At 35.2% G+C, this 14411-nt stretch overlaps 3 protein-coding genes across 6 annotated transcripts; 1 reads left to right on the forward strand and 2 right to left on the reverse strand.

Moving 5' to 3' along the window:
* The first annotated feature begins 1024 nt into the window (after positions 1–1024).
* Positions 1025–6156, forward strand: LOC135088610 (zinc finger and BTB domain-containing protein 14-like). Of its 3 annotated transcripts, none has more exons than XM_063983516.1 (9): positions 1025–1468; positions 1646–1737; positions 1824–2142; positions 2218–2449; positions 2653–2916; positions 3057–3204; positions 3638–3704; positions 4128–4271; positions 5165–6156. In XM_063983516.1, exons 1-9 carry the CDS (start codon positions 1331–1333, stop codon positions 5369–5371), a joined length of 1611 nt encoding a protein of 536 aa, XP_063839586.1. In that variant the 5' UTR covers positions 1025–1330; the 3' UTR covers positions 5372–6156. The 3 variants fall into 3 exon arrangements, with proteins under 3 accessions (XP_063839586.1, XP_063839585.1, XP_063839588.1); XM_063983515.1 differs by lacking the exon at positions 4128–4271 and adding an exon at positions 3968–4111 and having other exon boundaries at positions 1026–1468; XM_063983518.1 differs by lacking the exon at positions 4128–4271 and adding an exon at positions 3968–4111 and having other exon boundaries at positions 1026–1468; positions 2218–2419.
* Positions 6157–7237: 1081 nt separating this feature from the next.
* Positions 7238–10224, reverse strand: LOC135088612 (prothoracicotropic hormone). 2 transcript variants are annotated; one of them, XM_063983521.1, is made up of 5 exons: positions 9828–10224; positions 9379–9741; positions 9230–9268; positions 8613–8723; positions 7238–8524 (listed from the first exon to the last, which is right to left on the reverse strand). In XM_063983521.1, the coding sequence occupies exons 1-5, from the start codon at positions 9828–9830 to the stop codon at positions 8378–8380; spliced, it is 663 nt and encodes a 220-aa protein (XP_063839591.1). In that variant the 5' UTR covers positions 9831–10224; the 3' UTR covers positions 7238–8377. The 2 variants fall into 2 exon arrangements, with proteins under 2 accessions (XP_063839591.1, XP_063839590.1); XM_063983520.1 differs by having other exon boundaries at positions 9379–10224.
* Positions 10225–10311: 87 nt separating this feature from the next.
* LOC135088611 (zinc finger protein 69 homolog) lies at positions 10312–13907 on the reverse strand. Its single transcript, XM_063983519.1, has 9 exons — positions 13731–13907; positions 12648–12739; positions 12263–12542; positions 12055–12184; positions 11641–11832; positions 11313–11463; positions 11163–11229; positions 10735–10881; positions 10312–10643 (listed from the first exon to the last, which is right to left on the reverse strand). Exons 1-9 carry the CDS (start codon positions 13845–13847, stop codon positions 10368–10370), a joined length of 1452 nt encoding a protein of 483 aa, XP_063839589.1. The 5' UTR covers positions 13848–13907; the 3' UTR covers positions 10312–10367.
* Between the last annotated feature and the right edge of the window lie 504 nt (positions 13908–14411).

A 14411-nucleotide genomic window follows, 5' to 3' on the forward strand; every position in this document is an offset into this window, starting at 1 on the left:
TCTTGTAAAACTGCCCTAAGGCTAATACCGGTCGGCGTATTCTTTAATTACCGGTTGCTTGCGCTTATAATTATGTTACCGGCAATTTGTATAATTTAGGAATTCTATACAATCCCTAGTCAATGTGTAGAACACAGATGAGAGTTAGAATGCCTGGGGCGCGTAGGCAATATATGAATCAACAAATACTTTAAGAATACCAGCTTGCCCACCAGCAATGTGTAAAGTAAACAGATTTTGGCCTGTATTGAGTACGGTTAAGGTGTAGCAAAAGGGGTGCAGGACTTAGCCGAATTTCGAACGTAATTTGTAGTGTTTGGACCTTTTCAACTTTTTTCTATCTAGAGTAGTAAAGAGGGTGAGGGTCATTTTAAAAAACTATAATAGCTGGATTACAAAATGCTAGGTTAGGTTAGACTGGTGACCTAACCCAGCGTGATCCGTCAGCGATCCACACCGCGGAGTGGTCGCCGAGTGCTAAGTCTAGAATTTTTCTTAAAATTGCTCGTATTTCCTAAACAGCCCGCCCGCTCGTCTCTTCTTTCCCTGCTATCATCTTCTACACACATTGCCGGTTGCGCGTTTGGTATTGTATAGAATAACCTAGTCAGAGCATAAAATTAATAATATTTAATTTTCATACATAACTGAACGTTTTTGGCATTCTATACATTGACTAGGGATGGTATTTACTGCCGGATTATACACACTGTCGGTAACAAATATATCCAACCAAAAACCAAACTTCTATACATACAGGGTGGTAAAAGATTTCTAAATTAATAATAAAAAACCTACAACATTCCATTGCACTACATTATTTTGAAATATGGCACTGCCACTATATTTAATTTATGAACAAACTCCAGAGAATTTTCTGTTCAAAGTTGAATAACCATGTTGCTCACTTTCTTAATGCAAAAGCTTTTTAACAGTGTGTTCTTAGTATTAGGAGACACAACCTCAGAAAAAATAAACTTGTCTATGGAATAAATTGTCTATGGTTTCGCCGATACGTTGTGTTCCATATAACGAAAGCTATTCCTCACCTTGATTTCAATACCAATTTTGATTTCATTATTGACATTTTCAGTACATTATTCTATTTATATTTTGTCAAATTTGTAACAAGAGTTTTTTTACAATCACTGGAACAAGAACGTAGTGAGGTGAAGAGAAAACAGCGAAGCGTAGAGATCAAAAAGGTGGTGCAGCGACGCAACAGTAAATCGCAGCAAATAATAGTGGTGGATGTAGTGTTTTCTAATCGACATACCGTTCTTCGATATTATTGTTTTTAGTTTTGTTGTCATCACTTCAATTAGTAAAAATGCTTGATCCCGGTGATGCTATTGACATGAAATCATGTCGAATATGTTTGTCTAATAAAAAACCTTTATGTCCCCTATTCAAGTATAAATTGTCCGGGAATTACGCTGAAATGCTTACTGCAGTTGCTGATGTAAAAGTAAGTAATAAAACCATATCTTTTGAGGTTTGATGAAAAATCTACATTCATGAATTAAACCCATAATTACTACAAACTAGAGAAAATAGCTCAAGATTTCATCACCACAGCTTTATTAGAACAAGTTAATAATTAATCATTACTTTCATGCAAACTAAAGTATTTGTGTATATTTAGGTGGCTGCATGTGATGGCTTGCCGGACAGAATATGCCAGAAGTGTTGCAATGCATTGGAGAAAGCTTATCTGCTCAAAACTGTTGCAGAAAGGTAAGCATAAATGAGTAGTGATTTATACTTGAACAAACATGCATCAATTATTTCTTTATTTTTAAACAAGTACATATTCATTCTAGAACTGATAAGAAGCTAAGAAAGATGTTGGCAAGAGCACACGAACAAGTTCCAACAAAGAAAATTGCATTTGATTCTTTTACTGACATAAAAAGTGAAATTGGACCTTTGAATATAAAATGTGAGCCAAAATGGGAAATGGAAATTGACGTCTTGGCTGACACAAAACCTATTGAGACTATCGAAGGAAAGGATATAGTTATCGCTAACACTGTAATCCGAAAGGTTGATGTCAACGAAGAACCTAGAAGTGCCCCGGTCAGCACTGAAGTTGATCTTACTTGGAAATCTACAAAAATAAGCTCGGAGAGTGATAATGATGTAAGTGTGTTTCTATCTTCTATTGTAATTATTTTAAAACTGACTAGCTAGTAATACACATTAATTTTTTTGTAGGTTGAATATCTGGATGATGATATTTTCCAAGATGACGATGATGATGACTATGTGCCACCAACAGGAAAACAGAAAACTAAATTCAAGAAGCCAAAACTATCTGAAATAAAAGTGTTCAAGGGCAAGAAAACTGTTGTGAGAAAAGTAAAGGTTCTTAAGAAGATCAAAGAAGAGATTGATGAACCAGGCAGAAGTGAAGATGGTAAAACAAAAACCACAATGATCACTTGCTGTGAGTATAATGGTGTTCCAAAACCAAAGTTAATTATAAATCTTTTGAAATATCTTTTGAAACGTTTTCTTACATTTATTTTGATATAGCTTTTTTGTTATGTTATTAGTGTATTAATAAGTTTGGTGTGGGAGCACCTTATCATAGCACTTTTTATTTAAAAACTAATAATGCCTATGGTTTAATAGAATCATTATTTTTAGATCCTATAATGAAGAATGGTACTAGAGGTCCACCGATTCTTCTAAAGAGACCAAAAGATGCTACCGTTCTTAAAGTACATCCTAACTACAAAGTTAGAGCAACACCTGCATCTTCGGATCAGAATAAGGTTGTGCGTCGCACTGACAAGACAGTCCGGATGGTGAGGACTGCCAAGCCCATTGTGAGACAAAGAGAAAAGCTTGTGTGTCCTGTGTGTGGTATTCTTACCTTCACACTGGGAAATCATATTGCAACACATCAAGGTAAATCAACTATGTTTATTAATTTACTAAACTATGCAATCTGATGAACCAATAACCTAATTTTCTTTATTTTGATCAACTCTGTGTTGGAATGTGTTGACAATGGATTTGTTCTCACAAAGTAATCATTTATGTTGCAGAGAAAAAGAAGTTTTCATGTTCTCAATGTTCGAAAACCTTCTCGCAAAAGAGCAATTTGCTGGCTCATGCAAAACAGCATTCTGGGGTGAAAGATCACATTTGCGAGATTTGTGGAGCTGGATTTTACAGTCAGAAGTCTTTAGTCAGGTACTTAGTATGATGCAGTTATGTTCGTTCGTTTCAGCCAAATGACGTCCACTGCTGGATGCCTCCTCCAAGGTTTTCCACAATGAACGGTCCTGCGCTGCCCGCATCCAGGCTCTTCCCGCGACCTTTACCAGATCGTCGGTCCACCTAGTAGGAGGCCTGCCCACGCTACGTCTTCCAGCCCGTGGTCGCCACTCGAGAACTTTCCTGCCCCAACGGCCATCGTCTCTACGAGCTATGTGCCCCGCCCACTGCCACTTGATTTTAGCAATTCTGCGAGCTATGTCGGTTACTTTGGTTCTCCTGCGGATCTCCTCATTTCTGATTCGATCACGCAGGGAAACTCAGTTTGATGCAGTTATGAAGTAGAAGATATACATACATAAAGCTTTATCTCTAGTATATCTATTTAATTTTTAATTATTTTTTACAGACACAATCTAATACATAAGGGAGAAAGACCATTCCCTTGCCACCTATGTCATAAGAGATTTATTGCCGTAAGTATCTGACACTGTATTATATTTATCATTATTTTTCATTGGAATGGATAACTTATCGTAATTTATTAGTAGTTAATATTTTAATGTTTGTGCTATTGAAGCTCAAATGGTATTTGTTTTTATTAAAAATATTATAGATCTGAAGAACCTCGTAAAATGCATGATATTTTGAGTTCTTAAATTACGTATTGGTGTGTTGATAAATCTCCAGTGTCCTACATCCGTAGGCTCCAAATGTAAGAGCGAATGATATATTTCAGCGTTGCGATTTGACCCGGCACCTCCGCATACATTCTGGGTACAAACCGTACAAGTGCGCCACGTGCACGATGTCGTTCAATGCGAAGCACCAGTTGCAAAATCACGAGCGGATGCACACCGGGGAACGCCCGTATACATGCCAGGTGCGTTTCTTTCCAGGCGCCGGCCCTACGACGCCATATGAGAATACACACGGGCGACAAAAAGTTCGTCTGCTCGTTCTGCAATAAAGGCTTTACGCAAAGTCACCATCTGCAAAACCACGAACTCGTTCACACGGGTCGAAAGCCATACTCTTGCGAGGTTAGTCTTAGGCTGGGTTGCACCGTCTTACTTTGACTTTAAAAAAACGTCAAAAATCTGTCAAACTCCATACAAAATACACCGGATAAAGTTTCGGTTAAAGTTAGGAGGTGCAACTCAGCCTTAGTGATAGATGTTGCTAAATAACCAAGTGATGCCGTGATGCTTCAAATGTGCGTGCAGTGCGTTATGCTATTATTAACCTGCTTTTCACTATTACATGACAACATTTCCGATGCTAGGGCTCTGAAATAACTGGGTAAAATTACATATTATGTGATTTTTCAAGGCTTGACAGTTGCAGTATCATTGAGGTTTGTATGAATAGATGATATTGATATTGAAAATCAATATGGCGGAAATTGTAGTACTTTTTTTTACATTTATTTCATTAGGGGCCGTTTACCATCATTCTCGTATAGATGACCCACGCTGAACTGTCCCACCAAAGTCAATGACAGGGGGGCGCTACCATCGTTCAACTATATGGTTTCCAACATGGCAAAAATCGGAACCAGCGATCCGGTATTGACGGTGGCGCCCCACTGACAATGTCATGGATAGGACAGTTCAGTATTTTGGAACTATACCTAAAATTTCGGATGGGTTTCACCAACGTTTGAATATGTACACTGCGCTGTGTCTTTTTTGCTTAATTTCAGATAGATCAGTTGATTTTCACCAGAGCCTCAGCCATAACCAAAAAAGAACATATCACATCAATGGATGTGTTTGGACACGTTTGCTAAACTTCAAAAGTGACGTTTTCCCATACATTTTTTTGACTGTGACAGTACTTACCGCTGAAAGAACGCCATTTTTCTTACTAAGCGCTATTTTCGGCCAAACGCCCCCAATGTTCCAGTCCCATCACAGATTTTCTCCGCTTGCAGGTGTGCAACGTGGCGTTCAGCTACAAGGTGAACCTCAACAACCACGTGTACAAGGTGCACGGCATCAACCTGAAGTTCAAGTCTATCCACACGGTCACGGAGGACGTGCTGCGCCGCGAGATGGGAATGGGCAGCGAGACGCGCGCCGCCATCGCGCACATCATGCCGCAGCTCGACTCGCAGCCCGCCGCCGAGTACAGCGGCTAACAGTGTTGCTTATCGGTAGTCAAGAACATAATAGTATCGATAGTATCGCCATGTGCAATAGTATTGATACTATCGATAGTTTTACGTCCGATACTATCGATAGTACTGCAAAAACTGACAGAAGTAACTATAGATACTATCTATTGAGGAGTTTAAAATCAAAAAGTAACATTTATGATAGCATCGACTTAAATTTCAAGTCGATCCACAAGGTGACGGAGGAGGTGCTTCGTCGCGAGATGAGCATTGGCAGCGAGACTCGCGCACATCATCATGCCGCAGCTCGACTTGCAGCCCGCCGCTGAGTACAGCGGCTAACACGGAACCACTGAGTCCAATATCGATATAGAGGACGAAGTGGTGTTGGTAGTCCACTACCGATCGATAGTCAAGACAAAAATTATGGTATCGATAGTATCGTCATGTGCAAAGTATTGATACTATTGACAGGGTTATATGAGCAATACTATTGATAATGGTATTCTGATTTCTAAGAGCATTAAACATAAGCAGCCGAATGTAAGGTTATTTCTGACAGTTTTTGCAATAATATCGATAGTATAACTATAGATTGTATCGATATATTGCGATACTATCTGTATCCTGAATATTTTTCGAGGTCGACTGTCGATTGTGAAATATTATCGATGGTCCCCTAACGCTAGGACGAAGCTTAAAACTCGAAGAATTCAAGCATAGATTGAGGCTTGTGATTTGTTTAATTTAATATCTAGACCAATCAGGATAGAATTTATGATTGAGATTTAATCGAGTTTTCAGCGTTATTTATAGCCTGACCAGGAACATAAAAACCCTGGCATAGAGGCGCGTCAATTTCATTTGATAGTGCAACACTGAGTACAGTCGTACCTGTGTTAAATTAATAGGCTAACTTTATGTATCAGGATTCAGGATTACGGGCTAATTTGATATTTTCATGAATTAACGAAAAAATATTATTATAGGTAACCTGGTTTAAATAAATTAAATGAAAACATCAATCGAGCTAGTAGGATTTATTTTATTATTCATCAATAATCAAATTCAGAACTTGAATATTCAACTGCAATGTCTGCTCATGAACGCTTCAAACTCTGTACTTCTTTCCCAATTCCATAAAATTCAACACTTAGAAAGTGACAAAAAACTTTAAAATAGGTAGTTGAAACAAATCACAGCTAATTTTCATAGTGGACTGTACTATACGATAAACATGTCAGTCAATTTGACACCCTTGTCGGAAAAATTATTCAATGAAAATATTGTTCGAACCCTTAGTATTTCTCTTCGACAAATACTTTAACACATTGTGAACCACTTTTCTTTCACGACTATAAAAAGATTTTAGCAATTTAATTCACAAAATCAATTGCGCACATTTAAAATAAAGTTTGTTTACACTTTGACAGCAATAGACTGATATGCAAGGTGACATGTCAATGAAGTTTTCAGTTACTGTTGCCATTAAAAGAAATTAGTACCATTAGTTTTCCGCAACATGGCGAGGGTTTTTATGTTCCTGGTCAGGCTATAATACGGATATTAAAACCAGTACAGACGTGCGTTCGAACTAGGTGTATTCAGAGGAGTGAAATTACGGTGATGTCGGCATGAAACTACATAGCCTCATGTTGTCCCAAACAAGGCAAAATTGGACTTTTTTCTATTTTACATTAAGCAAAGCTTACGTATGAATGTTTATTTATATTATGAACTTATTGTTTTTATCAAACATTTGTGGGGGTTTCGGCGCAGCAGTAACCGAATTTTTAATCTTGGCATCGAATCGGTCAACTACATCTGACAGTCCTAATAGTTAGTCTGTAATGGACTTTTGCTTCACATGCAAGAGCTGACGGCATTCGCAATCATGATGGCGTTGGTTTGGCACGGTCATGACGTTTTTGTAACAAGTGTGAATTGACAGTAATATGTAAATCGTATAGATTTCCTCAAATTCCTCTACGATCGTATCTACTTTATTCGTATTCAGTGATAGGGGTGGCGCGGCAGGCGTACATGACGTCACAAATCATAGATGAGCTGTCAAAACGCTTTCTGCTACGTACCCCGATTGCGGTAATCATTTTCAACTGCAACGCGACTGGAACACGAACGAAATTCAGCTGTTTGCACAAATCCGTACCGCGGTATCGTTTTGACAGCTAGTTCAAACGAAGCCGTCACGTAAACGGAGTGCAACTGCGCCTTTGTGTAAAAAGATGACACAAAGCAACTTTCTCAAACGCTTCACAAAAATTTGAAAGAAAGAAAGAAAAATGGTTTATTTGGTTAATTTGCTCTTTTTGCAATATTAGTTTAAAAATAAAGTGTTCGGACGTTTATTGGAAAGTGTATATAAATCCGTTCGTCCGTGATCCGTGTTGCGTGTGAACTTTACCGCGATACTGAATTGCACATCAGCTGGAATGATATTGGAGCGTGATTGGAGATGAAACGCGAATTAATTGGAGACATTACAAATTAGCGCAATCGGGGTCCTGCTTTAGGTTCATTACCTAGTTCTGTTTATAATCAATAAAATGCCATTTGGAATGTTTTTGGCCTTTATTATGCATCATTATTTTATTTATTGTTCAGAATTTTCAGAACCACAGCCAATAATGGTTGTATAGTTAGGATGTTATTTTATTCTGAATTTAAGTGTAAATACATTGTGTCTTATAAGGCATGCTTAGAAAAAGGTTCAGCCAGTTAACACCTGCTCACTCTCATAATACTTTGGTGAGGTTTTTTTTCTTGAATTTTTTTCAATATGTGCAAACCAGATGGGATAATGACGTTGGATATTTTACATTAGAATAGTATGTAGTTTATAATATAATGTAACATTTGGTTCTAAAATAAAACAATTACCAATGAAGAAGTCGTTTATTTTTATATCTAACTTATAGCAATCATAAATGTGATTTTCTATAATTTACAAAGCTCGTCAATAACATTCAAGTCACACACTAAGGTCTGTTTTGGAGGTCTTTATAAACATTAATGTTCACCATTTATGCCATAATTTTTAGTGCACACGCATCCAATAGTCACGATTTGTTTTTCGGCCACCCAACGATGTCTCAAGTCACTTGGTAAATCTACTTGAGATTCTTGCATAGAAATCCTCTTTTTCAATACAGTTAACTAAAACAAACAAACAAATAACATTGATTTAATTAGGTAGCTAAATTAATGATTAATAATAAAATATCTTAAATAATAAAAAACGAACCTCATATAAGTTCGATTGGCACATGTAGAAATCGGAACACATTTGTTTACTACAAGTTCTATTTTCGACAAACCGCGGGTAGTAGTCTTCACCCAAGTCGATGATGTCCTTCTGCAAAAAATAATTAATAAATAGGTTATCGGATTGTGCACATAATCTAAAAAGTGCCGAAGACAAAATAAAAAATAAAAAAAACGTAAAAATCCATTTCAGTGAGTCAATTGTAGACAAAAAGTTCAGTGTCGCACAGAGAGTTATGTACCTAAACCATATTCTTAGAGCCTGTGCAGTAGAGGGGTATCCTGATAAAGATGGCATGACCTTGCTCAATGGTGTCAAGAAGAGTGTCGGCACTATAGTATAATTTAAAATTTATTTCATATTAGGTGTCTATTCCACAAAGTGGACTCCAGGGGAAACTCGTGTCCTTTGATCGCCCATGGATAAAATCACCTAGGTGATCAAAGTGGATTTCTTATCCATGGGTGATCAAAGGATAGACTAGACCTTCTGAATGCGCCCTTAGATTTCGCGTGGTCGATCCTTTCGGGTTAAATTGAGATAGCAATGGTGGCCCTTACATCCCGGCTCACAATAAAAGAATATTGATTACTTACGTTGTGCTCACAGTTGCAAGGCGGATCGGGTACCGCATGCTGTAAAAATAAATTCCTTTATTATAATTTAGCTTGATTCTACAAAGCCTCATCCATGTTCTAAGTTCTAACAGAGACTTGTTTAGCCTTATGCAACAATTTGTACTCACATTGTGTTTTTCAACTTTGATGTTTCCTCTTTTGCGAGTTCTTGTTTCAACAGAATTGTCTAATAGAATGATATCATTTCGTATCATATTAGCATAGTCTAGGATAAATGCAGGCAATTGTTCTTTAGATGATTCTACAAGTTTCGTGTCGTAAGATGGCCCGACTTCGTCAACATTTTCAAAAAATTCATTTTCTATGCCCATTTTTTCTACATAGTTTTGCCTCTTTCTAGTTCTTTGTTCGCCGATCATATACTCTTCAATGTCTGAAGTCCTTTTCATTGCTAATACTTTGGGCATCAGTGTTTGTACTAGAATGTACAGCCCGCAACATACAAGTAGCCTTACTAAAGGTCTAGTAATCTGGAAATGGGACATTATTTTAAACTGATGAATAGGAAATCGTTAATATTGTATTGAGCACATATTTATAAATAAAATAATCTTACCATGTTGGCCACTGTTCACTTCGGGAACCTCGAAATACTAATGCGTAGAAACTTACCACCTCGTCTTATATAGGAAACCTCCCCTACTTTTGATTGATAGCACAAAGGCAGATCCATTAGCAACTTGATACTGTTACTATTTATACCTGAATGCTTTTGTTATCTAAACGGGTGAGAAACAATAGCCATCTGACGTCCATGTTGTTGATGTTAACCCACACATAATCCACAAAATATATTTTAAGATATTATTGGCTTGATGGTGAATTAGTATGGTACCTACTTTAACGATGCTGTTCCTAGCACATTCAAGCATAATTCTTTAAAAATACTACGTAAAGTAATATATTATCATAATCTATGTATAATGTAATTCAATACGATGGCAACAGTTTACACCAGCGCTAATGCACTGAACGATCCACCACGTTGGGCGCCAAATCCATAGGTCATTTTATAATAATGTAAGTATGTAAAACATAAATGATTTAGAAAAATATTTATTAATCAATGTATGTAACAGTGAAAAGGAATGACTATTTAAATATGAAAATCAACAGGAATTTGTTTAGCTTGCAAAGCTTTAACGGCTTGTTCAAAAGCCAAATAGCCTTGAGGACCCTCGAAAGGATTAAGAGGTTCACCCTCTTTTATATATCCATTTATTTTGAGCATGAGGTCGCGCATCAGCTCGCGCTCCTTCTGTAACACTTCTTCGTTCATGATTTTGACAGAGCGTCTTTTGAGAAACACTCCGTGTTTTTTAAAACAGTGCCTGTTAAAGTCATGCTTGTAGCTGTATGGCTGGGAGCAAATCTGGAACATGTATGACGTTATTGATTAGGTGTACACAAATATATGGAACATTAATCATTTAACATTGTTATAATAATATCTAAGTATTTACCTCACATTTGTATGGTCTTTCTCCAGTATGAATTCTGAGATGATGATTTAAACCAAATTTATTAAAAAATGACATGTTACATAAATCGCATTTGACGCGTTTATTGGCTAAATTGTGGATTAATTTATGTCGCTTCAATGCCTGTTTCTGCAAATAAAGACATAGATGGACTCATAACATTCAACTCTTGAGCGAAAAGCGACTATTCAGGTTTTAGCGCTAAATAATCAGGAATTTTATATAAATGATATTAATATTATTTTATTTTGCTATCAAATAAACTTAACTCAAACATGTTGGACAATTAATTTGCAAGATTGCCATAATACTATAATATAAGCACGAATGTAGCTTGTACTTTTATATTCACACCCATGTTAAAAGAAATCTGAATTTAAAACATACTGCAAAGTTATAACTTTACTTACTCTTTTGAATCCTTTATTACAGATATCACATACATGTGATTTCTCATCAGTATGTCGTACCATATGCCTATAAAATTATAAAAGAAAAGGTTAATTAAAAACAAACAGAGTTAAGAAAATATTGTCAAAATTCTAACAGTAATAATTTACCCTTTAAGGGCTTCTTTACTAGCAAATGTAGCAACACATTTATCACACTTAAAGTTTCTTTCAGTGGTATGTCTGTACTTTACATGAAATTTTAAACAGTTCGCAGTCAGAAATCCTTTTCCACACTCTTCACATTTGAAGGATCGCTCTCCTGTAATTATAAAACATACTATAAATATTGTATAAAACAGTCCTTTATTTATACGCGACTGTGGGACGCGAAAGGAAGCTAGTGAGTTTTTAAACAACCTATAATTTTAAGGATCATCAAAACAAAATGTACCTTAGTTTAATATTTTTAACAGCTTTAGTACAAATAAAACATCACCTGTGTGGGTCAGTATATGACTGTTTATACAGGTTGTCATTTTGCCACAAACATTACACATTGATTTTTTCTTATTATAACAATATTTCTTTTTAATTTTGGGCTTGTCATTCCTGGTCGGCAATACCCTGAGATCTTTCAAATATACAGGCTTTATTTGAACTGGAGTATATTTTGGCACTTTTTTATTAGCTGAAAAAATATAATAAAAAATGAAATTAAAATATGTTATTACATTGCATATCAAACATTCTATAAATAAATACTGCAATATATTATTAAAGATTTATTTTAAAAAACTTCCTCTAAAATTGATTGTGTAATTTTCTTTAATGAATACATAGGGTAACTACTGCTTTTAACAAACTTAATTATCAATACTGTCAACACAATATGTAAATATAAGTAACATACTTGCTGGCGTTGATTTATTTATTACTTTTTTCTTATTCTTTTTTTGTTTTAGTCTTTTGTTTAGAGGTATAAGATATTCTTCATCATCATCATCTACATCAGACATTGCTTTATAATCTACATCATAATCCTGCAAAAAAGATTCATTTGAATCAAATGAACTGTGGATTATAAAATTAAATGCTCTAATAATTGTATTTTCACTTACATCATTGAATTCGTTTTCTGATTCTTCTTTGATAGTATTAAGAAAGTCTAATACAGACAGGGGTCCGTTTTCTTTTTTTATATAAGTATTACAATCCTCAGGATCCACTTTCTTTATTATTGTATCATTGTAATGAATGGATGTCTCTCCATCTTTAAAGTATTCATCAATATTATTTTCATGTTTGGGGACCTCTATTTCTACTTTAATTTTAATATCTTTTAAATTATAAAAGTTAATTTTTCTCCCATTTCCTGTATTTTGAAGCTCTGCATCTGATCTGATTACAGATAAATGAGTATTTTATACAAGCTGAAGGTAAATATTAAATAAAAAAACACACTGATGAAAATGAAGATTAAATGATAATAATATATTTACTTACTTTTCGATCTGCACTTTGAAGTCATAAGCTTCCTTTAGTTTTTTGCGACAAGCAAGACATATTTTGTCTGTGACTCCGTCTGCTTCATGAATCTAAGAAATTAAATACTAATAATTATGCACTACATTGTTCAGCATTGATTTACATATCCAGAAATATTCTAATTGTACGAGTATGACTTTAAGCGAGGCTCAAAAAAAGTAAATATAAAAATGTTGACCTACCCTAGATCACAAAATATAACAGAAGGTAAACTCCATACTAAGCGCGCTCGAGCCACGCACACATAGACATCGCTCACGTACGCGTTATTAAGACTGTCTCGGACGAATGCGAGGCGCGACTGCGTTCGCTTGAGTGACGCTGCTGACGCGTTTGTGAAATTATTATTTTTTGTGCGAAAATGAGTGAACAACAAAAATGGGTATTACAACATTTGTTAAGTAGATGGTTGCTTACACTCAACATTAAAAACTAAATTGTCGTTTTTTAAACTACCAATTGATTCCGATAGGTAAGTAAGGTATTTATTTGTATTTCAATAGTTTGTTTAACGTTGACAAATTGAAATCCAACTCAATTATTAGGAATATCGAAGTGTTTTAAAGAGGTTTTAGGAATTATTGGATAATAGTGTCAACCACCCAACTACATACTACGTCATACTACTTCCTTCTCGTGTATATGTTTGAAAGCTATTACTATAATAATAACGTACTAAACATAACTACATAATTATACGAGGATAATGTGGATATCTGTAATTGTCTTTCTTCCATTGTATTAAAAGTTACATTTTTCTATCATAACAAAATAAACGCAACACATGACAAGACAACCCTAGCGCGACGGCCGAGCGCAGGTATGCGAAGCGAAGTACATACATGAGTTTACCTTCTGTTATATTTTGTGCCTAGATTCTGTAGTACCTACCTAACCTAAATAACATAGGCCAAACATTAAATGCCACATAAAAGAGAAATATTTTGTCAATGGGCTATTGGTAAAATGATTAAATATAAGCAAGATGTATGTATTTGATTTTGAATAAAATAAAGTAATGATAAAAATTAAAATAATCACCTTTACATTGGCTATAGAAGTTATCATGTGCACATATTTTAGTGAATAATCATTTTCAGTATCAAAGACTGAACGCACGTTTCGTCTCGTCGCCAAACATAATCGACATTTATCCATTATATTTAAAAATATTAATTAAAACTTAGATTCAAAACAAGTAGGATGCATTTTGATAATGTCAAATTTTTGACATAAAACTGATTGACGTTGACAGTTCTCTTTTTTTTTTTGGGGTTCGATTCTTTATAATTCCCTTCTTTTTGCAGGAATAGGCAAAGGCATTATGCTATACAGAAAAATCGTTAGTTCTAATTTTTCGTAAGTAATGACTTTATACTTAAATAAATGATTGATGATAGATGATATCCCTCCCATTCCCTTGAAATTCCGTTAAGATGTGGCTCTTTACTGAGAATTTACTCAAAATAATTTGAAAACTAATGTTGCACTGTTTTGTTTCATTAGCCTCAATGATATTATATAAAAACAAAAGTTCTAAATAAAAAAAAAAAGTTCTAAATAAAAGTTCTATAATATCATTGATTAGCCTACTATAACTCGTTCCTATACGGACAATAAGGAAATACTGGTATCCGTGTTTGGATCTTGTAGATGTAGGTAAAGTAAGATTTTATCAACTTTAATTTTGAGAAACTTCATTTACAAGAAGCTACCGAAACA

Source organism: Ostrinia nubilalis, chromosome 4, assembly GCF_963855985.1.
Source record: "Ostrinia nubilalis chromosome 4, ilOstNubi1.1, whole genome shotgun sequence".
Lineage (NCBI taxonomy): Eukaryota > Metazoa > Arthropoda > Insecta > Lepidoptera > Crambidae > Ostrinia > Ostrinia nubilalis.